Source organism: Cryptomeria japonica, chromosome 4 (assembly GCF_030272615.1).
Source record: "Cryptomeria japonica chromosome 4, Sugi_1.0, whole genome shotgun sequence".
Classification (NCBI taxonomy): Eukaryota; Viridiplantae; Streptophyta; class Pinopsida; order Cupressales; family Cupressaceae; genus Cryptomeria; species Cryptomeria japonica.
The window spans coordinates 141,898,113-141,923,970 of record NC_081408.1 but is presented as its reverse complement, the minus strand read 5'-3'; the positions used below and the strand labels follow the sequence as shown (position 1 = coordinate 141,923,970).

At 34.7% G+C, this 25,858-nt stretch overlaps 2 protein-coding genes across 2 annotated transcripts; both read left to right on the top strand.

Annotated features, from left to right (window-relative positions):
- Window positions 1-1,259: 1,259 nt before the first annotated feature.
- On the top strand, window positions 1,260-2,511 carry LOC131074067 (peroxidase 5-like). The gene is made up of 4 exons (XM_059218927.1): window positions 1,260-1,439; window positions 1,516-1,707; window positions 1,822-1,987; window positions 2,105-2,511. The coding sequence occupies exons 1-4, from the start codon at window positions 1,260-1,262 to the stop codon at window positions 2,509-2,511; spliced, it is 945 nt and encodes a 314-aa protein (XP_059074910.1).
- Window positions 2,512-22,765: 20,254 nt separating this feature from the next.
- Window positions 22,766-24,012, top strand: LOC131074075 (peroxidase 5-like). The gene is made up of 4 exons (XM_059218926.1): window positions 22,766-22,972; window positions 23,066-23,257; window positions 23,335-23,500; window positions 23,600-24,012. The coding sequence occupies exons 1-4, from the start codon at window positions 22,766-22,768 to the stop codon at window positions 24,010-24,012; spliced, it is 978 nt and encodes a 325-aa protein (XP_059074909.1).
- The last annotated feature ends 1,846 nt before the right edge of the window (window positions 24,013-25,858 follow it).

The window sequence follows — 25,858 nt, the reverse complement described above, 5'->3', positions numbered from 1 at the left end:
ATTTTGAAGGATAAATGCAATATATAGAAATTACTTGAGTCTTTGAACTTCAAATTGCACCCCCCAATTTTCATTGGTGATATGATATAAAACTCTATCATATTATGTTTTCCAAACCACAAAGGCTATTTTGTATACATTTTTGTTATTCATGGAATATGAGAATAATGTTTTCCCAAATATATTTGACCCTATCTATGAAGACAATTTACTTTCTTCATGTCATCTAGAATCTACTTGCTTAAAGTATATAAATATATGCTCAAATTTTTTTATTTGAAGAACTTGCCCTTTGTAAAATATGTTGAACTAATTTAATCAAGTCACAAAAATATGCGAAAAAATCATGTAATAATCTTAAATTATATATATCAATAATCATATCATAATTACTCCTTATTCTTCCATGATTCAAACCTAAATGTTCATTGTTGGATGCATGTTATGTTTGAACATTTTGTGTTCATGTCATTAAAATAGCAAATTAGAATGAAAATTATTGCGGATATCCAAAGCCGGCGTTCATGTCATTAAAATAGCAAATTAGAAGAAAATTATTGCGGATATCCAAAGCCGGCGAAGATTTGACATTTTCTTGCTTGGTCGGTTTCATAGATACTATCGATTATAGTTAAACATAATTACGTATCAATATCGTAAGCTAGTCAGTATTGCGTCTGAGATAGGTAGAATTTTTTAATACTCTGATGCAATTCAATTCATTCCCATTTGAGTTACTCTATACGCATTTTACATCCTTTTAGTTGTTATCGTTGACAAATCATTTTATATTCATCTAGTCGAACGCGTTTAAGAAGCTTTAAAATATCAGCTTTCATGGTCAACAATATTTTGCTCTCAAGTGATGTTTGCAAGCGGATGCGATAAACGAATTTCCGCGTTGGGTTAGCTGGTAATTAGTCAATATGCATATAATCCAGCTAATCAAAGTCGATGCCTGAAACAATTATTTTAATAAATAGACTCTGTCAACTCTGGCTTAGACAACTCATTCTATGTAGACTATGTCATGGGCATGATCGATATAAATAGAGACATTACCGAATTGAATTGAAACAACATTAATTTAATCAAAGCCCAAGCATTCAAGCCTTCGTTCTTCAAAAAGTAGTTCTGCAAAGCTTTTCTCAAAGGCCGAAAGCAAGCCTAGATTTTTTCTGTTCCTAATATATTGCTACGGCCGAAGGCAGAGATCCACAAGAATGAAGACTTCGACATACTTGTTGATTATTACCACCATGGCATGCTACATATGCTCTGTCTATGCGCAGGCGAATGGGCTGAAGGTGGGTTATTACCGCCATAAATGTCCTCAAGCGGAATCCATTATAAAGAGAACTGTCTCCAAAGCCCTAAAAGAGGACCCTACATTAGCAGCTCCTCTAATCAGGATGCACTTCCACGACTGCTTTGTTAGGGTAAGCAAATCGCCCTTAAAGATCTTCTCATTAAGTATCAATTGTTTGAACTTATATAATAAGGTGATGTTTACAGGGTTGCGATGGTTCAATTCTCATAGACTCCACGCCCGACAACAAAGCGGAGAAAGAGTCACCTGCAAATTTTCCAAGCCTTCGAGGGTTTGAAGTGATAGATGAAGCAAAACGGGAAATTGAGGCCATTTGCCCTCAAGTGGTTTCATGTGCAGACATCATTGCATTTGCTGCTCGAGATAGTGCATCCAAGGTTGCTATCTCTTTTTACTCACTCCTGTCATAACCATAATATCTTAACAATCAGAGCAATTTGTATAGAAAGTTTACTCAGTCTCTCCGGATTGTGGACTACTTGTTTTTGCAGGCAGGTAAAATGAATTGGCGAGTCCCAGCCGGTCGAAAAGACGGGAGAATCTCTAAAGAAGAGGATATCATCGGGAACTTACCTCCTCCATCTTTCAACGTCCAAGAGTTAACGGATATATTTGAGAAGAAAGGTCTATCACAGGAAGAAATGGTAACTCTTTCAGGTGGGTACCATTAAAATTTTGATCAAGAATTACTTCTGGCAGAGATTAAAGACATTTTTTTGTCTCATTTCATAGTTTTCTAATAAGGAAGATATGGACCATCGCATTTGGATGCAGGTGCACACTCCATTGGTGTATCACATTGCTCTTCATTTCGTGACAGACTTTACAACTTCAACAACACAGGCGCTGCGGACCCCACACTGGACTTTCAACTGGCGCAGCGACTCAGGCTTACTTGCCCACCTGCTGATACTCCCGACCCAACCGTATCTTTGGAGGAAATTACCCCCACTCGGCTTGACAACAAATATTACACACAGCTTTATAGAAAGCGGGGATTATTAACATCGGATCAAACGTTACTTTCAACTCCTTCAACACGAAATATGGTGAAGAGTAACGTGGTGAATCCATCTAGTTGGCGTAACAAATTTGGTGAATCCATGGTGAAGATGGGGAGTATCGATGTGTTGACGGGATCGGCGGGTGAAATACGAAAGAACTGCCGCATCGTCTTGTGACGAAATTTTCATGCCGATATTCTGTACTGATTTCATCATAATATTATTTTATTATTTTATTCTCTTTCGAATCAAGTAAGACTCGTGTTCAGGCTGCCTCGTCAACCACATTTACAACTTGTATTGCGATATCCACCTTCTAATATAGAGGGAAACCATTAGATTTGAATTTTCAAAATTATTTCTTTCTTAAATCTAATGTCATTGTATCTCTGATTTAACACTACCACTTCTACTAATAGGAGGTGCAATGGATACACATTTTAAATTTATATTAAGTATATTTGAGAAGATATCTATATTTAAATTTATAAATAATATTTTATTAAAACTATTTATGAAAATCTAGAATTTCAAAATTTCGAAATCTTTCATTTCCTTTTTCTCTATCTCCCATCTTCAATAACATAGATTCCAATCTGTCACAAGCTTACTATTATCAACATTCAAAACTTTAGTAAATTTGTGAAAACTGGATATTTTGGTTGTAACATATTGAAATGTATTTGAAATAAAAAAATTATTGAACAAAAAGATGTAAATGATGTGATCTGTAATTTTGTATGCAGTACTTGTGTTGATGGTGTTGATCTTGTTCATATGATTTCTTGTTTCAATTGAGACAACGATGACAATATTTTAGATGCAAGCTATCAAAAATTTGCTAAGTAATTTGTTTGTTTCAAGCATGTTGGATATGTACCTTATGATAATGTTACTCAAATGTCTCCTAAGAAATAAATTCTAGAGTATTTCAATTATTTTTCTTAACTGATAACAAAAATGCAATTACTTGTGTTCAATATTTATGCGTAAGAGAAATTTCGTATTTGCCTTTTGATAAAAAGTGCAAGATTTCTATCATTGAATAGAGAGCAACCAACTAGCAAAATAAATAGAATTACACAATAACATAGATCAGTGATAGCCCCTTTGTAGTCTCTTTCCGAAATCACCTCCGTGAATCTACAATAATAACCTTAAGAAATATAGTCACCTCCAACATACACACCTAAGAGCTTTATGCTACTCTTTATCTGCAAGGCTATTTCCATTTATCATTTTCTATTTGAAAAATCTTTTTGTCCATTTATCATTAAAAACATTTTTTTCCATAACCTTACAAAAAATTAAAAACTGCAAATTTTGAATATCCTACCTTTAAATCCCTATGGTAGAAACCTCTTTCATGGTGATATCACACCATATAAATTAGCTACTGGAAATACTTTTGTGTTTTCATTTCGTTTCCCATTACACACCTAAATATGAAGATTATATTTATAAGTGAAACTAAAACACTAACATGAAAAGGGAAAAGCTTCATATCTAATATTTATCATTATCATTTATGTGATTCATTTATCCTTGAGTTGATATATGCATCACCTTTTGATTATTTCAACTAGGGTTGGCTCTAATACACTTGAGTAGGGATCTTCTTTACATATATGCACTTATTTTATTGGCACAATCTTATACACACATAAGGTTTAAAGAACACACTTTTATTTCAGATCCAACTTGGCTATTTATGGAGGTGGAAACATAAAAAATGAGGTTAACTAAGGCAAGACCCTATATAGCCATGACACCATTTTTGTCCTCTTTTGTGCATTCATAGGCTCATATATAGGTTTCACCCCTTGTTCGAGGTACAAAAGAGCTAAGAAGTTTGAGAAATAGATTACCAAAAAAAAAAGGAAAAAGTGCATGGTTGACGACATTCAAGATCCTTCTTCTAGGATTCTTAGGGAAGAGGATCAAGTTGGCTTATGTGGAAAAATTGATGTACTATTTCCCTTTAAAAAAATTAGTCCATAAATGGAGTAGAAGAAAAATTCATGTAGTGGACTAATCCCATCATCTCATGCTTGTATAGGGTTTGATAGGTTAAAATATGTGAAATAGATTCTATTTCACATAAAACTTTGGGTTTCGGGTCCCTATAAAACTCATTTATCTTTATCAGAAACATGAACCTCTAGGTCTATTGAAGCTTATGGATTGAGTGCTTAGTAAATTGAAGTACAAATTCATAATCAAATAAAATTTGGTATCTCATAGGTACAAATTTACCATTAAATAGAAAATAATAAACTGGGAAAGACATGAAAATAACATAAAAGAAAACAAGACTCTAGGGAATTAAAACGATGCTAGAAGAAAAAATTTGAATAACCTAGGTTATATATGAAGAGTCATGATATTAAAGTATGTATTTGGTGATATATTTTTAGGACATTAATTGCAATAAAAATTAACTACGAAGACATGAATAAGGTCTAATTAAAAAGTTATGTTGAATGGATTCTAAAAAGAGGATATAAATTTTCAAAAGATAATTAATCATGTTGCACAAATAGAAAAAAAAGTGATTTGTATAGGAGAAATTTGTAAAGTGATTAGAGTTCAAAATATTTTGATTAAAGATAAATCTTAACTAATATAAAATTATAACATAGGCTATGTTCTTCACATGCAATTTAAATTATTTTTTTAAATAAACATGTACATAAGGTTATTTAAATTAAAAGCATTTATTTGTGCATATGAGTGCAATTTCGACTTTCTAATTCTACCATAGTTCTAGCACTACACAAAATGATGTCAGTCAAGTAAAAGTATGTTGATAAAAGTGACACATGTGGGGATATTATCTTAATTTGAATTATTTATCCCATAGCCCTAAAGAAGCTATTTCTAGTCTCATTGAAAGCATAAATTTACCACTAATTAGGTATCTATAAACTTGGTGTATGTATATATATATATATACTACATAAATTAATTCATTATTATTTTATATTACTTTCCTTTCTCAATTTATTTCATTTTATATTTTTCCTTTTTTTTCTCATTTTTCTATTCTTTTTAATATTTATTTTTCTTGATTATAAAGTAAAAAAATATACTATTGACTTTTGACACCACCAATGGGACATTAAATTATTGATCAAGAAACTAAACCTAAATACCTAAACCATATACGCTCACTCTAGGAAACATAAATATTACATTATTTAGTTAATTATTATTTTTGGGAGATGGAGATAGGCGGAAAAAATAATTTCAAAAATCCATAGATCTCAGGCCCGGAGTCTTCTTTCGGTCAAAAATTTCCAGGTAGAGGAATAGGTACTGGTAAAGTCAACTATAGCTGCTCCCATAGGCGGTTTTGGAACAGGAATCTTTACGAAAACAATGGTAATTGGTTTTCAAATGACAGACCTAATTAGTTTATTTTATTTGAGATCGTTCAAAGGCAAGAACATTTGGGTATAACCAATCTGTGGGCCACAAACCTTTCCCAACAATATCTCATTGCATTCTCCTTACTTTCTGTCAAGCCCTAATAATACACCTCTGTATCAAGGCAGACAATCACCTCTATTTTTGTCCAACCTGAATAACATTCCTATCAATAGAGGTTGGTAAATGCACGAATATGAGACGTGGAATGGACCCTTCAAACCAAACTTTCAGAAGAGGGTCTCAAATGGACATAGGGTTTCAGATAAGAACAAGAAACATTCTCATTAGCAAAATGTGTACAGGAAACAACCTCCAAATAAATTGGTAACCCTCAAAAAATAGGCCAGACGAAAGCTCATACAACTCTTCTCATGGAACCTCTTCTGCCTCTAGCAAATGTGGGTCGCTGGGAATCCCCAAAAGCAATACACAAAATGTATTGGTAAATACACAAATATGAGATGTGGAATGGACCCTTCAAACCAAACTTTCAGAAGAGGGTCTCAAATGGACACAGGGTTTCAGATAAGAACAAGAAACATTCTTATTAGCAAAATGTGTATAGGAAACAACCTCCAAATAATTTGGTAACCCTAAAAAAATGGGCTAGACGAAAGCTCATACAACCTCTTCTCATGGAACCTCTTCTGCCTCTAGCAAATGTGGGTCGCTGGGAATCCCCAAAAGCAATACAGGTTACTTTTCCAGCGGAGTACCTGCAGCAACAAATTTTAGATATGAGTGATAGAGTACTAATCGGTAAGATCTGGAACCATTCTCCTGACATTTCTATTCTTTGTGATTTCGTAAACTAGACATGGAATGGGGTTAATAATGTATTCTATATAGATCATGGATTGGATCATTTTATTGTAATTTTTTCTTCAAAATACCTAAGAGATAAAGTCCACAAATTCAAAGGCTGGTTTTGTATGGGTTTCGATTTGTTTACCACACCATGGAAACCCAACTTTGATCCAAATTATAGCGACATGAGATATGCACCTTTCTATATTTTTCTGTCGTCTATGCCTCTTGAATACAGGAACTTGCAACTGATAGAAGTCCTAGCTAATCAAATAGGCATTTTTGTCAAGCATGACATCATTCCCTTTGAAGTTACAAATCTGCCCTTAGAGGTGTGTGTCTTATTATAGCTCTCCAAAGATTTTCCCAATCAAATCTCCATCAACTCTAAATTTGGAGTTTGGTTTCAAAATATTGGCATTGATCAATTAATTAAGGTCATAGAACACTCTGATTTGCTGAGTCACTTCACATCTCAAAGACTCAATCCTAATGAAGATGCAATTAAAGTTTTTTTAGATCACACTACTATCCCACTTTTATGTTCTCTCAAAAATATGCCTCTGCCTCCTTCCATTAATATTATAGAAGTTTCCCAGAGTGAAGATCAAGCCTCAGAGTTCTCTCAACCACGTCCCTCAAGTGTCATCATTCCAGCTATTTTATCTCAAAATCAGAATATCTATGAGGTTCTTAATGTGTTGGGGACTCTAACTATTAATTATCGACTCTTTATGAATACTAGAGTTTTATTATCAAGCTTTCAAAAAATTTATCCCTTGGGGATGTTGGAACAAATTGTGAAAGAACAACATATAAAGGCTTGCAATCAGTTAATGAATGAGATTGAAGAGGAGGTTTTCAGTCATGATCAAGTTTCTCCTCCTTCATTAGCCTTAATAGTCACTTGTTTAAGCTTATACATTATTTTTTCACGATGCAGCCAACCTGTGATTCACTGGTTGTGGGACAGATACACTAATTTCATCAACTTCCTAGGGAAGTTGTTCCCGTATCTTAAAGTTGTATTTGGGCTTAATGAGAGCTCAATTCCCCCATATTTTATCCCCTTAAAAATAAAGGGTAATGTTCATCACTTGGACGGGTATCTTCGAAGTCCAACAAGGCAAGCTTCAAAAGGAGTTCTTTGTTTGCATAATTCTCCTAAAAAATTTGTTTCACAATGCATACTTTTCAATAATTTTTCATTAGATTTTAGTGAGTCCTTTGCCAGACTTCAGGAATCACTCTTTTCCATTGGATTGCAGAGTTCTAGATGTAAACCTACCACGTAGATCTACTCAACATCCCATTCTTTCAAATAACTCTATGATTATCATGCTTCCATTCTCCAAACACATTTTAAGAAAGTTTTCATAACAGAGGATAGCCCTCTTAAACCCAAGAGAAGAGTTGGAAGCCCCCCCAAAAAGAAGAAAATGCTAGAGATCATTAAAAAGGAGGTTAAAGTGGGAATACAAACAACACTAGATAGTAAACTTAGCGTGCAAAGAGTGAAACGCTCTTTGAGAAATCAATGAAGATAGTCACATGGAACGTTAGGGGCCTTAATGCCCCTCACAAGAGATGCCTTATCAAAGCTCAGATTCAAAGTTGTGGGGCAGATATAGTTCTTATACAAGAAACATAATTCTCAGACATTCCAGATCTCCAATATTATAAGTCTTAGAAAAAATGGAAATATGTAGACTCCCAATCTTTAGAGGATTCAGGTGGAATGGCTATCCTTTGAAAATATGAGGAGGTTCAAATTACTAGCATAGAAATGAAGGAAAATTACATTCATATCCAGGTCAATCATCCTCACAGATTTTTCCACCCGATTTCAATTTATGAGCCCACTTCAATAATGGGGAAGAAATATATTTGGAATAAAATATCTTAGATTTTGGCCACATTTCCAGATATTCCTTGTATAATTGGAGGTGATTTTAAAGAAATACCATCCCTTCAAGACAAGATTGGGGAATCATTCCTCTTATAAAATCTATGCAAGATTTTTCTGAATTTGTGGAAAAGAATGGTCTGAAACATTGTGCTTCTTCAAATGGGAATGTGACATGTACAAATAGAAGGAAGGGCTTCCTATAGATTGCTGAAAGATTAGACAAAATTTTTGTCACCCCTAATTGGTGCTCAATATTCTTATTTCCATCCTCCCAAATCTTTCCTCTTTCTAGCTCTGATCATTTTGCAATCCAACTGGAATTATCTTTAGCCTCAAATAATCATAAGCCAAAAAAATCATTCAAGTTTGAGAAGACGTGTCTTCGAGATGTTACTTTTCTACCTCAGCTACAGGCATGGTGGAAAAATTCCCCATATTTCCATAGTTCTAGAATATTTCAATTTTGTAAAAATCTGTAATGGTTGAAATGTTAGATTAAAACATGGAATTCTACAATTTTCAAGAACATTTTTACAGAAAAAAGGGGATTTGGAACAAAATATTAAAGAGTTAAATGAAAATATCATCCAACATGGATTCAATGGTCAATCCTTCAGTGAACAAGCTCATCTTAATCTTCAATTAGAAGAATTGCTTTAGAGAGAGGAAATTTATTGGAAATAAATTTAGAGAATTATGGTTTCAGGATGGAGATAGAAACACTAAATTTTTCCTCTTCTACTAAAATGAGAAGGTCTATAAATATTATTTCCCAAATAAAAGATGTTGTTGGGGAATTATTGACTGATAAGGTTAAAATTTAAGAAGAAGCCATAACTTTCTTCTGAAATTTATTTACAGGAATAGATGGAGAATTTAATGGGGCACACTTATCTAGACAAGAATGTCTATAACATATCTCTAGATTAGTATCTAAGATAGCTAATGATGATCTCTTCAAACCCTTTACCATGGAGGAAATCAAGGCAGTTGTTTTCTCACTACATCCAAATAAAGCTCCAAGGCGATATGGTTACACTACTATGTTCTTTCAAAGATGTTCGGATTTAATGGGTTTTGACATATGGCGTGTTAGTCCCAATCGGTGCTGAGAGGGGAGAGGTGAATCAAAACTTTACCAGTTGTGCTTAATTAAAATTTTTAACTTAAGTTGTCACTAACTTAACATTCATCAAAATAAACAACTATTGTAGAAGAATAACCATGCATGAAAAGAAACACAGTGACACCAAGGTTTATCTCATGGAAACCCAAATGGTAGAAAACCATGGTGTGAGTAGGAACTCACGAAATTTGTAGTCTTCTAGAGTACGTCCGGTGAAGAGCCATCCATTTTAGGAGATTAAAAAGACACTGTTTAGGTGCCACCTGATTAAGTGATTTTGTCTAAGGCATGTTAGTGACTTTACCCTGTTAAAGGTAGCCTTGTCAAAGGTCTTAGAATCATCAATTAAGATGACACCCAGTTAAGGGATTTTTACAATGGGACCTATTAAAGTCCACCCTATTAAGGGATTTTAGTTGCAATGGTTAGAGAGCAACATAAAGATGATCTACTAGAATGGGTACTCATTAGCTTGATCAGATCACACCAAAGAATCACACTATGTCTGCATCAGTTGTGTCTATTCTGCACAATACTGATTTCTTAAATCCACCTTCAACTCTATCCTCCACCAATTTGCTGACCCTTGGATTCCATACTGTCGGTCCTCTGTCACTTGGGTCACCACTCTATTGAAATCCACTCTACCAGTCCTCTATCACTTGGCTCTGCATTCTCTTAAACTCCCCCTGTGTACACTTTCACATTATCTTCATTCACCTTGACAACAACCATCTCAAGAATGAGATATGTGAATTTATTGACCCTTTAGTCTGTCACCAAATTTCCCTCCAAAACATCCCTTTCAAAATTTCATTATCATGCTTTAAATCACACCTCTGAAATCATTGCAAGAATCTCTATCAAGAAAGTCGAACATGCCAATAAGTCCGCTGGTTGACTGGAGAAGACTCTCGATTTAACTGAATGTTAACTGAACATTACCCATCTATCAGTTACAAACTCTTCCGGTGTACCGCTCAAAATTTGTTTAGCCAATTTTCTCCTATATACCAGTCTATTGTTTTGTTTAGCTAGTGGACCTCTTCTCTGCCGATCTACTCACCACTAGCCGGTCAACTTACTGCTTGTCGATCTACTTACTTCTTGCCAGTATACTCACTTCTTGTCGGTCTGCTTACTACTTGTGGGTCCACTCACTGTTTGTCCTATTTACTTATTGCTTAGCCGGGTGACCTCAATATCCTAGTCTACATACTACCAATGGACTGTGAAGACTTAAGAGATGATGTTGCCAAAAATGACAACCATATCATTCACCGGTCATACAAAACTGCATCAAAATGCCAACAAACTCTCCCTTTGGCATTGGTGGCAAATACTACAAACTGCTACAAAACTGTGGCAATTCTAGCCCCTGTAACTCATAACTCACACTGTACAAGGTTCCAAAATTCCCCCTTTTTCCATCAATGGCAAAGACTATCCAAAATAATTGTTCAAAATAAAGAAAAAATCTCTTTGAAGTTTTCTTGATCCACTTTCAAGGAAGATTCCCATGAAGATTGAACCTATTTCATGGTGGTGAAGTGGCCATGTAAGACTACAATGAAGACCTCCATATCATCAACTCTCTTACTGTAGTGTCCACCCTTGATTTGACTTATTTTGACTAGAGTTGACTTTTATATTATACTTGATAGACTTATCTAGACTATATTTGATGATTTGGATGATGATTACTCATGTGCTTCAGTGACTTATGATTGATGTTAGACTCTATTGGACATATGCTATTTTGATTATCTATATGGATGTTGGTACTGTGATGATTGATCATGTAATTTGATGATATATGTACTCGATAGATTTTATATGCTCACTATGTGATGGATTATTGATAGATTAGATTTATCATGGTTTTGATGATGATTATGATTACGCTAATGCCACTCTATGATTACATATGATGAGATGTTTATGAGATGTGTTTGATATTGTTTGACTATCTTCGTGATAGAGATGATTCCACATCACTCATTGCGAGTGGGATGTGTCGTTGCGATTCTCTATCACTTGCTTGTTCTATATATGTATATGTATATGTGGTATTATCATTTTGTGGTTGCTGGATTTTGTAGGTACTAGACACCGACTCCACCTGGCTTCACAGGTCTGAGCATGTCTTTAGTTCCAATAGATTATGTGGTTCGGAGATGGCATGAGTTCCCCTCACATACTCTAGGTCTAAGTTGTTCACCGTGAGTAGTCGGTGTCTTGGCATAATTTGCCATGTCAGTTAGTAAACTTGGTCTTTTAGTATTGTGAGTTCAGTTTATGCCGGTTGATTTACTTGTTTATGTTAGAATAATTATGTGGCTCTTGATGTGTGGTTTTATATTTGATAATGTTTATTTTGATGTATTTAATTTATATGTTTTGAATATTTAATTATTTGATATTTATATTTATTTGATATATATATATTTTTTATAAACTATGCTTGGTAAACTTTCTAACATGACCGGTGACGCTGGCACGAAACACCCTCCGGCTCCACATGAACACTTTTGACCTAGAGCTATGAACTAGTGAGGCCAAAAATGGGGGACCTCATCCCCACACTTCACTTGTTCAAATCCGCTAGCACAATGGCCTAGCAAAGGCACAAGGCCTTACGAGTACAATGGCCTAGTAGGGATTTAAACCTTGGTGGCCGCTTCACCAATGAAGTGTTTCAACCGCGACACTAGATGTCCGAAGACAAAAGCAGTTTCTCAGGCTTTTGTAGTGAAACTGCCTAAATTTATATTTATTTGATAGTTAACGTTTATTGATTTTATGATTATTTAATAATTGATGAGTTTTATTGTTGTTTAATATTTATGATTTAATCTTTAATGATATTTTATTATTTAATTATTTATTTGACCTTCTATGGTTTGATATTTATTTGGTTCTTTAATTTATTTTATTAGCTTCTGGTTTATTTGATTTTAATCCCCATTTGGATTATTTATTTATAGCTTATATTTATTTAATAGTTTGACTTTTATTCCTAAGTGGGGTGTATGAACACATTAAATTAAATAAAGAAATAAAATAATCCCACTTAGCTGGATAAGTATATTTTATTTACTTTATCTACCCTTCACTCTCATTGGTTAAATTCAAAATGGGTGAATAAATTGTATTATATGGTGGGTTGGTAAAATATACTCCAAAATGAAATATTTTGATTGGCCGAGATTAAGGCTAGGGTTTTGGATTATTGTTGCTTTTAAATTTATTTCCTATGAGGTTTTTCGGGTTGGTCGGCTCTTCTCTGGAAATTTCTCTAGCAAGTTTTCTTCTTGGTTTTGGATTTCTTCTCTCTTGGTTTTGGCGGGAGCTTGGTTGGATTTTGGTTTGGCTTGTGGGAGCTAGAATCTGGGATGGACCTACCATTCTATAGGCTAGTTGGGTGGGAGTGATAGGGTGGGTGGGACCTAACTATAGGGAGCGGGGCGTGGGGGGGAAGGAGTGGGGGGAATTCTAGTAGCCATCTCCAAAATATCGCCACAACTATAAGAAAGCCCTACTATCCATCCAACTCAGCATAGTTGACCGGCCTTATATACGTAACATAGTAGTCGACCATTACACCACCCTGCCTCCCCACAACCAAGAGTGTTACATAGAGATTATATACTCTCTCTCCTCTAAACTGGCAAGGCCAAGCCACCACCCCAAACAAAGATTCTATTCTTCCGAAAGCTGCTCAGGCCGGGGTGGGTTTAAAAGAAGAAAAGATTCTAGTGCCCTTACCCAGCTTCTTTAGCTTCAATCCATTACTTCAAGTTGCAGGTTGGAGTTCTTCACTTTACATTTTGGCTTTCAATGGCTTCTTTATGTATGCATTGTGTCTGCATCGTTTTCGGTCTGGGTTGAAATATTACTTTACTCTATGGTTTTATTATTACTGAAGATTAATATTTGGGAGGGAAACTTTATGTTATAAGAGTTTTTACATAGTTGCTGGGAGATATATATTTGGTTTTCTTGTGTATGGCATTTCTTGGCTCTATGAAAATTATTCAAAAGATCTTGATTGATTTATCCTTGTTTTTATGAGAGTAGTTTGGTTTTTCCTTTTGTGAGTCCTTCAATTGTGATTAATTGGGATTGTCTTCATTGGATTCTTTGTGAGTTTTGTAGTGGTTCTGTTTGTTTTATACCATGAAGATATTTGATTAAATCTTGGTTTATAGTCTGAGATATTTTGGTGTGTTTATACCTATGTATTCCTTGTTTCTAGGCATCTCCTTTCATATAATTTTCAAGCCCTTTTGTAAAGTTTGGAGTTTATTATTTTACCCAAAAGTTTTCTAAGTTTTTCATAAGTCTTGTTCAAAAATGTTGTTTCTGCAAAAGTGTTGTCTTAATGTGCAAAAGCATTGTTATGCATTGCATTTATAGTGCTTTGCGTAGCATAAGCGCTGTCTCAAGATACATATGCGCGATTCTGGAGACATAAGCATTGTTCTTCTTGGCAGAAGCGCTATCGTGCAGGGCAAAAACACTAACCTGTCTGTGTTTTGTATTTTCTCAGTTTTGGTCATTTTTGAGGTATTTTCACGAATTGATTTTTGTACTAGAGGCTTTATTTGAGGTCTATTAATATTTCCTAGTTTTGGGTTTGATCAGTTTTGATGCATTTTGATGGTTTTGAGTATATTTGCTTCTCTACACCATTGTGTATATTGTAGACTGTCTTCCATGTGGATAGGCCATGAATGATTGAGATGATTACTATGTTGTTTTGGACCAGCAAGTGAGTAGGCCTTTCTGTGATGTTATCTTTTATTTGATGGCAACATTTGATGGCTTGATATGCCTTTGTTTATTGCTAGCCAAGAGGCTCATTTTTCTATATTGATGTTGTTGTAGCCTTGTTTATGTTGTAAGAGTATGTGTGGAAGTTTTTGGCTACATTGACTATTAGTTTCATGTAATTATGTTGGTAGAGCCTCTTGTGATTTATTGTTGGGACATCTTAGGAGGAGTGGGCTTCCTTGTGATGACCGGCGTCATGAGAGACAGGCTTGCATGAGGTTCCTTGTAAGGATGCATGAAGTCTAGACCACTAGGGCACATTGGAGTTTTTTGTTATTTTCAAATAAGTGATAACCTAATAATTGATGGGTTGGGTAGTTACATTAATTAATAAGATGATAAATTGGTTTGTACCTCATGACTTGGTCGCAGGGAGGATGTTTTAGGATAAGCATGAGAAGGCCATGAAGATGGTAAGAAAATCTCCCTTAGTCTCTCGTAGGTTGAGATGTCTCCACATGTCCATCAAGATAGTGCCTTGTGTTATTATGTTATTATGTTATGAGGATGGCATGTGATGACACTCCACTCCTACATGTGTTTCCCCTTTATGATTATAATTAAACATATTGGATGCATTTATGTCTTGATGAGTTTTACGCCTCTAGGAGTTCATTCTTGTTGTATTGTGTGGGTTCTTGCTTGAGAGTCCTTGTGTGGTTAGTCTCTTTGGTTAGAGTTCCATCTTAGGTTTAGAGTATGTGTTGGGACGTTGTGTCATCTCCTAGCATAGAGGGTGGTTCCTTTGGTTCCACATGGTTGGGAGGTTGGTGCTTTTATCCATTGGGATGTTCTCTTGGATTCTTCTTGTGTAGATGTGGATTCTTCTTCATGATGTACTATGGATGTACCTTGTAGTAGATTTATGTAAAGGATAAGATAGAATGCATGTAATGTAGCATTCTTGTATATCGTAGATGGAATCTTGTAATAGAAAGAACTATGCTCATAGTGTATTTAATGTACTTATATTTGTAAGATGAATTGTAGTTGGAAACTAGAATTAAGGCATATTTGTATTTGTACTATTGTAGAGATGTGATTTTATGAATCATGAAAATAAAGTGGATTATAGTTAGAATAGAATGGAATTTCTTTATGGATTAGTTGTATTATTTCATGGAATGTTTGGAGGATAGTTAGAATGCTAAATAATCTTGAAAGAGGAATATTCATAGATTAATAAGTGAATATGTTAGAAGATGTTAATTGGATCTAGTAAATAGGAATGATTCACATAGATGCATTGGCAGAAAGGAAATTATGCATATCATGAGGAATAAGTAATGTTGTAGGCTACATATCTCATGGTTAAAGAATTAGAATATGATGCATTAATGAAGGCAAAATATACCTATCATGTGTGTAGTATGTTATTGTGGAAATGAATTAAGTAATGATGTTAAAGTACCCTAGAGAAAGATTATTGATGTTGTGTTATTTCCGCTGGCGTTAATTGATGAAATGAGAAATGATGTATGTTCATATTGGTTAATTGGTTAATCAATGTAAATAGGTGGAGATGTTATATGTTGCATTAGTTGTTGTTAGATGTTAATTAAGGAATTTTTTTTTATCTCCATTTGTCTATTATTGTTTAGTTTCTTTAGGGTATTTTGGAGGGTATTACAACTTGGTATCAGAGCCCAAATTTATCACTGGGTACTCTGGTTTTGATTGAGCCCATTGTGCATTTTAGCATTTGGCATGGGGTAGCCCAATGGTTTTATCCCTGCTATTTATTTTTCCTTGTTATAGTTCCCTTAGATGTTTAGCTTACAGTTTCCTTTGCATTTTCTTAGATAAGATGCATGTTAGGGGTAGAGATCATTGTCGTGCTGGTCGCATTGGCACTCGTAGGAACCCTTGCACCGAGGTGTCTGAAGAGTCACACCATGATGAACAGGAGCAGGAGCAACCTAGATATGATCTGATTCCATAGTCGGTGAACATGCTTCAGGAGCTTCTTGGTCGCCTAGGAGAACCAGCAGGAGGGATCTCATCATTCAGAGCATCGAGAGAGAGCATTTGCGTTCTCCTAGGAGGATAATGGAGGTGGATTAGGAGGCACTTGCAGCTAGTCACATTAGAGATTTGAATAGGACTCATCCTCCTACCTTTGATGGCTTAGGCAGTGGCATGGAGGTAGAGACATGGTTATCGGACTTAGGTAGGTGTTTTGCTATGCATCAGTGTAGCAGTAACAGCAAGGCGAGATGTGAGATTTTGCATCTTTGTGATTTTGCAATGACATGGTGGCACATGGAGGAACAAACGTTGCATTTGGACATAGCAATGATATCTTTGGAGTTATTCTTGGAGTGTTTTCGTGCTAGATTTCTTTTAGATCATTGGAGGCAAAGGAAGGCCGAGAGTTCCATGATTTGAAATAGCAGAGGATGACTGTGGAGTAGTATGAGCGTAGATTCTTTGAGCTTAGACAATATGCTAGATATGTAGATGATGAGACGATGTTGATTTAGCACTTTGTTAGAGGTCTCAATGATTGTATTGGTGGAGAGGTTTGAATGCATGGACCTAAGACCTTGGAGGCAGTTGTGGAGAAGGCGAGACTAGCAGAGGAGAATCTTTCATTGTTGTTACAGGATCTATGGTTAGAGGACCACAACAATAGTCTTTAGGATATGCTAGGAGTCATCCTTCTTCTTTCCATAGTGGTCATCAGTTTAAGAGGAGGTTTTCTTAGGAGTAGAGCTTTGCTTGAGGTCCTAGATTTTAGGTTGATAGGAGTCACAATCGTTAGCGTGACAAGAGACCTACTCCTTCTCAGCCAGCATAGAGTTCACAACCAACTTCTAGTAGAGGCAGTGTTTAGGTGTTGAGTACAGCACCAGGTAGTAGAGTGTCTGTCAGGAGAGATTGCTTCGCATGTGGACAACCAGGTCACTGTGTCGTTCATTGTCTTGAGCGTTCTTCTCATATGTCAGGGCAATAGAAGCCAGCTTCTTCTGAGCCTACAGTTGGAGATGTAAGCAGGTCTCATCATGTTTTTGCAGTGGTTGATAGCCATCAGGCTAAGCATCAGGCCACCATTATAGAGACATCAAGTGTGATAGGTGGTATCTCTTGTTTAGTGTTATTTGATTCTAGAGCATCAGACTCTTTTATTTCTCCTTTTCTAGTAGAGCAATGTGAGCTTACTACAGAAAAGCAAGACGATAGGTTGTAGGTAGAGTTAGCTATGGGGTTCAAAGTGGTAGTGGGTTCCCTTGTGCTTAATTGTCCTTTAGTTTTAGGAGATTTCCATACTTCTGTGGATCTTCATGTTATGTCTTTGGGATCTTATGATGTGGTTCTTGGTATGGATTGGCTTGGATCTCACCAAGCGCAGATCTATTATAGAGGTAAGAGAGTGCAATGGATGGATGATAGTGGGGAGAGTGTGGAGATTGTAGGTATTCAGAGACCTATCTCTCTTCGCATGATTTTTGCTATGTAGATGAAGACGTGTGCATGTAAGGGTTGCCAATTGTTTGTAGTTATAGTGAAGGATGTGAATGAGGGAGTTAGCTTAGAGGATTTATTGCAGCAGCATCCCACTCTTCAGGAGTTTGTAGATGTTTTTCGTAGTGAGATTCCAAGTATGCCCCCTCGGTGAGATATAGATTTGAGGATTGATTTGGTGCTAGGAGTTGAGAGCCTATTTCTAAATCTCCCTATCAGATGACCATGCAGGAGTTGAAAGAGTTGAGGGTTCAGTTAGAGGTCTTTTTGGCAAAGGGGTTTATTCATCCTAGTGTGTCCCCTTGGGGTGCACCTATGTTATTTGTGAAGCATAAGGACAGATCTCTTTGATTATGTCTTCGCAGTCTACGTTCTCTTCATTTTAACCTTGCATCATGCTACAGATTTTGATGGGAAATCATACATACATGGATGTGATTGGGAAATGAACTATTGCCATTGGGGATAATTCCTTCAATGATGTGTTGTGTGTACCTCATTTGACAAACAATCTCCTTTCCATTTATGAAAGCACACATGGGACAACAAAGAGAATTGTGGAGTTCACACCTAAGTCATTTTTCATTAGAGACTTGGAGACTAGACCTATCATTGCGACTCGGGTGGTGGATCATGCATCTCGGTTATATTCCTTTTCAAATTTTGTTGATGAGGATGATTTCACATATAATGATTCTTCACATGATGATTCTAACATGTGACCCCATTCTTGAGCCTTGCATTTCACCTCCTCCTATTGATATAATGTCACCTATTGCACCTGATGATACAGATAGTGCGACAGTTTTGCCTTCTTATGATTCAGTGCAACAGGATATATCTTGTCTTCCAGCTTCAGTTTCATGGGATCAGTACTTGACAGACATTGCAGGTTTGTTTGTGGAATCCTACATTCCAGATTTGGGAGACATCATTGATGACATTCATCTTCTCTTTGATGAAGATGATCCTTCTTCAATTGTTGTGAGGGAGCACTCTGATCCTCTTCTTCATTCTCTACATGATCATTCTTTCGAGGTTGATATGATTGTGGATACTTATGTATAATAGTTGGAGGAGGTCTCTTTATCCCTAGAGGAGACATGTGATTCTTTGGGACTTATTCTACACTCCTCTCCACTAGATCTTGGAGTGCCTTTTTCACCAGTGTAGAGCAGTTCACCACCTTTCGAGGGGGTAACCTTCAACATAGACATGGGGACACTTGAGAAATTTTCAGAGACTTCATTCATCATGATTTTTTTTCCTAAATCTTCCCTTCATGATTAGGGAGAACTCATGTATACACCATTGGTTATGTTTCTTCCCAAGAGGAGGAATGTTGTTCGATGTTCATGGAGCAGTTTCTTCATTCATTCTTGAGCTTCTACCATTGGTGCAGATTCTACATTGAGGGGGGACTACCTAGCTTCTCTTCTTCTCAAATATGAGGGGGGCACTTTTTCCTCACATGGGGTTTTGTTCCTCTCCCACTTCTATGAGAGTTCTCTTGTATAGTTTTCATCTCTCTTTTGGGGGAGGGTTTATTCTCATTGGGTACCTAATATGGCCTTGTAGTCGAGACCCATCTTGCATTTCTTAGTTGCATTGTAGACTTAAGTGCATTCCCCTAAGTTTCTCTTAAGGGGGGGTATTGGTGTAATTAATTATTCATGTTGGATATTATTACACCTTTCTTAAATTTACTTAGGATAATGCATTTCAATAGAGTTTGGGTATGAGACAATTGGGTGTTTGTGCCACATTGGGATAGTGTGTTGTAGGAGATTTCAACCTTTTATGGTGTGATCTTGTTACTACACTATCATATCCACTTATTGTGGAGTGATAATTCCACCTTCGGTGGGTGATCCACCTCATGTGGAATATTTAATTGTTTTTGCTACCTATCACACCTATTTTCTACCTAACCTTGTTTCTTATTGAGCCACATGTCATGTTTGTGTGCTCACATATCCATATAGTCTTGCCTATATAAGCAGGCTCATATTCATTGTATGTAACAACGATTGATGGTCTATCTATTGATGAGAATACAGTTTATTCTTGTCCTATATTTTATCTCTCTATTTTTTACTTTTCATTGAGCTCTTGATCTTGGAAAAATCTCACAATTATCATATAAATAAAGTATATTGTTAATTATGAGATTTTTTTTTTAAAATAGCTATTTATTTTTAGGAAAATTGATCTAACTTACATTGTGATGCATGTTTTCGAAACAAGTATGTTTAAGTCAATTTGTTTGATGAATAGTTGCCTCAAGAAGGATATCTCTTTACATGATTTTGATACGGTTTTCTAAAGATATCCATTATAGTTACATTTGTAATTTGAATAAATTTAAACAACATTATTTTTATTATTGACACATATGTTTGAGTAATAATAGTGTAGTAAATTTAGAGAAAGGATATTATACAAATATGCTAGATAATCATCATCTAAATTCTGAGAGTGATCCAACAATAGTGTGACTCACTTTTTAGATTTCTTGAGTGTGGCTCACTTTTTAGATTTCTTGCAATCCCATCGACAACTTGTTAAGGTTAGTTATGCTTCCACTTTGTTGCATGAAAGTAGTCAAGGATACAATGAAATCAGGACACTGAATGTTTGCCTAACTTACCACTCTTGTCATGAACCAAAATTGAACTAGCCATCAAAGAAAACATAGAAGACCAACTCAAAGATTTGGTAGCATCAAAAAAATTATTTCTCCCCCTCTAATATCTTGAGTGAAGCATCAACTCCCAAACATGCACCAACCACAACAAAAGATCTAAATTTTTAACATCTTGTTCGATAAATGTTATGAAAAAACATCATCTCTTTATTGCAGAGTCACTATTTTTTACTTTTCTTCATCACTCTTCACACACTATCCTTCATCTTCTTACATTAATTATGTCATGTCTACCTCAAATCACCACCTTTGGAAGCCATGAGAGCACATTAACATCAATGTCTTCCAATCACCTCAATTCTAAATAACATTCATTCCATGTTGTCACAAGCATGCAAAATTAAATTCATTCAAATTTATTTAACTATTTAATAATGGAATATTATATATGTATATTTATATATTTAATTAGAAGATTACATAAAAAATATATATAGAAAGAATTTTATTTATAGATTTATATAGAATATAAAGATTCTTATATTATATTAATATGAAATATTAAAATGTAATTTTAAATTATTTAAGATTTTTTGTTTTATACATTTTATTGATTTACAAGAATCTTTTAATTTTATCAATATTTTTTTCATGTAATTGTCTTTTATAATAAATAATACTATACTATAATACATATTATATAAAAGTATAATTCTATTTTCTTTATTTCATTTAAGTTTAATTTTACTTTCAAGTAGATTTTTATATACATTTCTAATCCGATCCACAATTCTATGAATGTATAGTTCTGTAAAAGTTTATATATTTATTATTTATTTAAAATTTATTTTAAAAATATTTGTTAAATAACTATTTTATAATTTAAGACTAATATGTGAAGTAGGGAAACATGAAATATTTAACATCACCATTTGGTGTGATTTTGATGCTATATAATAAGGTTATTTTGTAAATGAATAAGACATTCAATATAAGTCAACATGACAAAGAAATGTTCGATCACTTAATGTCTAACAATATCGTCCTTGAACTCTACAACTTACTTAAGAATTTCCTTCTTTTTATTGACATAACCAATAATATTCATATTCAATTTAAGCATTTTATGCTTGATTAACACACAATTCAATTTAGGTCGAATGTTAATTTTATTCTTTTTATTTATAATGAACATTTAAAATTGTCTACACAATGTATGGCTAATCAATTAAAAAAGTGTATAAAATTATCAATAAAACATTAGCTGGGAGATACCACACAAAAAAGATATCCAATTTTATATACTAATAACTATATAAAAGTAACTAATAATTTATAGGTTAAGAACATGAAGAAAAAATTTAATATCTTTACGATTGATATTTTGTTTTCTAAATTTCAACTGTATAAAGTTTTTTAAGATCATACTCAATCATTTCACTCTTAGACTTACGTACTAAATGAAACCGATTTCCTATGGGTCTAATGACGTATTAACAAAAGAGCTCACCTCGATCTTTGTGCGTTGTCTCGACAAATATTCTTTTCCTCCTAATCCATTTAGAAATGGTAAGATTCGATCAACTTAAGAAATGCTCTGTTATTTTACTAAGGGTTCGTATCATTCAGAAATAATAAAATTCTAAAATGTTTATAATTATTGTAATATATCTCAACCGTTTGCAGGAAAAGCATTCTATCAATTTCAGAAATCTTGATTTTATTTTTTTGTATATATATATATATATATATAATATATGGTAAAGTTGATAAATACATTGAAACCCTAAAGCAAGTTGCAAATGGAAGAACTGCATAAGGTAAGGGATAAGACAGTTCCTCGTCATGTTAAGTTGTATTGCCAAATTCAATTAGAACGTGAGGGCATTAATGCCAGATGTTAGTTGAGAGTAAGTAGTTCAGTCTACGCTGGCCACGGGAATGTTTTTGTACTCATATGATGGAATCTGAAATAGTTATTCTGTTCAATCATTTATTAGCCTTTCATGTAATGATAGGGGGGTTGGGTAGATTTAAATATTCAGAAGATAGAAGATAGAAACAAAAGAGTTGTGGCTTGTAATGAAAATCAAATTCCGAATGTTGGCTTTAAATACACCATGCTTCTCTCTTTAAGAACGGAGCCTGAAACGTTTTTCATTACTCTCTTCTCTCAAAGTATATAGTTCCCACATATTTTGAAATGAAAATGGAAATCTCTGTGGTCTGTATTCTTTTGGTTCTATCAATTTCATCTGCTATTGTTAATGGGGCTGGCCTAAAAATAGGTTATTACCGTCATACATGCCCCCAAGCGGAGAAAATTGTTAGTCAAACTGTGGCAAATGCTGTTAAAGCGAATCCGGGTGTAGCAGCTGCTCTCATAAGGATGCATTTCCATGATTGTTTTGTAAGAGTAAGTGTTCTAATCACCTTGAAGTTTATCTTTCAATACTCTAATGGATAAAATCATTTGTTACTCACAACCCTAATGGATTATGAATTGCAGGGTTGCGACGGATCAATCCTCATTGATTCCACATCAGGGAATTCAGCAGAGAAGGATTCGCCGGCAAACAATCCAAGCCTTTCTGGCTACGACATTATTGATGCTGCAAAATCTAGAATAGAGGCCAAATGCCTAGGAGTGGTTTCTTGTGCCGACATAGTGGCATTGGCTGCAAGAGATAGTGCTCAACAAGTAAGTTTTATTAAGATTAAGCTATGTTGGAAGCATCAAAGGATTTGGCTAACTATATGATATGAATGCATATGCAGGCAGGTGGATTATATTGGGCTGTTGAAGGAGGACGAAGGGATGGAAGAGTATCACTCGCGTCAGACATCCCTGGGAATCTTCCTCCTCCCTCATTTGATGTTAACCAGTTGACACAACTCTTTGCTTTGAAACAATTGTCACAGGACGAAATGGTAACTCTCTCAGGTAAACAACCTGTATTCATATTTGGATTAATGCTTGATTTGATCTGTTAAATAACTTGCAGATCCAATCTAATATGAAATACTATTATTGTCTACGCAGGTGCCCATTCAATTGGGGTTTCTCATTGTTCCTCACTCACTGCAGATCGTCTGTACAACTTCAGCGGCAGGGGTGTTCAGGATCCATCCATGGATCCTCGCTATGCTCTTCAGCTGAAGGCCAAATGCCCCGTTTCATCTTATTCCTCTAGCGTTGTTGTTCCACTGGATCCTCTGAGTCCCACTAATTTGGATGTGAAATACTACGTAGATTTGCAGGTCAAGCGTGGATTGCTCAAGTCCGATCAGACGTTGATGACCAACGATGCAACCTCCAGACTGGTGAAGATTAACGCCAAGTATCCCACAATTTGGAGGAAAAAATTCGGAAGGGCTATGGTAAAGATGGGTTCAATTGACGTTTTAACAGGATCGCAAGGGGAGATAAGGAAACAGTGCCGTGTCCCCAACTAGCGATCTCTTCTGCGACCCTGAAAATAATATCGTTTTCATGGCCGTATTGAATTACTGTTTTCATTGCTCTCTAAAAACCCAGTAAGGAGAGGCTGTTATTTGCGAATGCGTAACTCTTCCATCCATGATTCCCACCAGCTGTGGTTAAAATTATGTCGGATCACTGATTGAGCACCCAGAATGCTAGTTATTTTGGGAGAAAGTTGAATAAAAAGATTGCTGCTTTTATCAAAAATAAAATCCGTTTTGTTTTAGTTTTTCTTTTTCTTTTAAAAAATATTATCTTCATTGAATGTAATAGAAATTTTATTTTGTTATTTTAAAATTAAAAAAACATTGTTTTTACTAAAATAGAATAGATTTTGTTTTAGCTTTTCTTTTTGTTTTTATTGATGATTTTTTTTCCATTTCTTTTGACTATAATACACCTCTGTATATAATAAATAAAATTATTTATCTTTCACTTCAATTTTGATAGTTATTCACATTTGAATCTTTAAATCTTTAAATATAATTATAAACTAGTGTCACGTAGTGGCGAGCACATTGTAATAAAAATATTTATTCTAATTTTTAATTATTATAATTTTAAATTGTAATAAAAAATATTTGTTGTAATTTTTAATCATTATAATTTTTAATCATTGTTAATTTAAAATTATATTAGAGTAATCATATTTATGTAATATTAACTACAACTCTTATTTAAAAATAATAAAATAAACTAGCAATTACACTTTGGTGTGCAATGGGTATGTTGAAGAGGTGTGGAAGGTCAATTGGGGAAAATTTGGTCTATTTTTTTGATATATTTGTGTAGTTCATGAGGTCAATTTGTGGCGATGATGTTGTTTGTGCAACAAAGGACTTAATTGTGTTGGTATTCTAGATATGTTGATATGGTTTTGTCATTGATGTCAACACTTGTCAACACTTGTCAACACTTATCAGCACTAGGAGATCTTTGGTTATGTTCACTAGCATGATCAGTGACTTATACACAATCACTGGTATCTGGTTCACCGGTAGGTTATATTGTTCACCGACACTTGGAATGACTTGGAGATTACTTGGTTATGTCGAAGAGATTGTTTGGACACTTTGTTTTGGTGATTTATTCATTAGTATAATCAAGTTTGCATATTTGTTGTTACCGGCAAATAGGTCTAGGTTATGGACCGGCAAGCATATCTAATCCAAATCAGCACGGCACATCGTGAAGATGATTTATTATTATTATAAATGCATCAAGACGACATCATGCATCACATATTGATTCATTTGTAATTGATTTTATTGTAAAATCTTTTAGTGACCCCACCTACACATTTGGTCTTAGGTTATGGTATAAATGTAAGATCTCATTTATGAGATTGAGATAGGATAGCGAAAAAAAGGTTTATAAGGTTGTAATATTCGGTATATACGAATATAAGTAGAGCTATACACGCAGACATCATTCAAGATTGAAGGAAGGTTTTAAGAAGGCAAATCAGAGCTTAACTGGTACTGAATCCAGCATATGAAGATGTTATTTTGAGTAGTACATTATCATTGGATTTAACCATCCAATTGTAGTCAGTGTGACTCCCATTTTGTGATTGATCAATGAGCTCTAGGCAATTGGCCTTTATGCATGTCCAAACTCCATATTGTACACACATACTATCTACAGTAGTATCATCTGATTGTGGGTAGGGTTTCCCACCGTGGTTTTTCCCCTAACAGGGTTTCCACGTACAAATAATTGTGTTATGTGTTGTGTATGTTATTTGTCTTTCTGTTTCATTCATTAAACTTTACCGGTACTACAATTAACTATTAAACTATCTACTGACATTAAGCA

Coding starts and splice junctions, on each gene's coding strand:
- LOC131074067 (XM_059218927.1), top strand. CDS start 1,260: ATGGCATGCTACATATGCTCTGTCTATGCGCAGGCGAATGGGCTGAAG. Junction 1,708..1,821: donor CTCGAGATAGTGCATCCAAG/GTTGCTATCTCT, acceptor TTGTTTTTGCAG/GCAGGTAAAATGAATTGGCG. Junction 1,988..2,104: donor AGAAATGGTAACTCTTTCAG/GTGGGTACCATT, acceptor ATTTGGATGCAG/GTGCACACTCCATTGGTGTA.
- LOC131074075 (XM_059218926.1), top strand. CDS start 22,766: ATGGAAATCTCTGTGGTCTGTATTCTTTTGGTTCTATCAATTTCATCT. Junction 22,973..23,065: donor TCCATGATTGTTTTGTAAGA/GTAAGTGTTCTA, acceptor TATGAATTGCAG/GGTTGCGACGGATCAATCCT. Junction 23,258..23,334: donor CAAGAGATAGTGCTCAACAA/GTAAGTTTTATT, acceptor ATGCATATGCAG/GCAGGTGGATTATATTGGGC.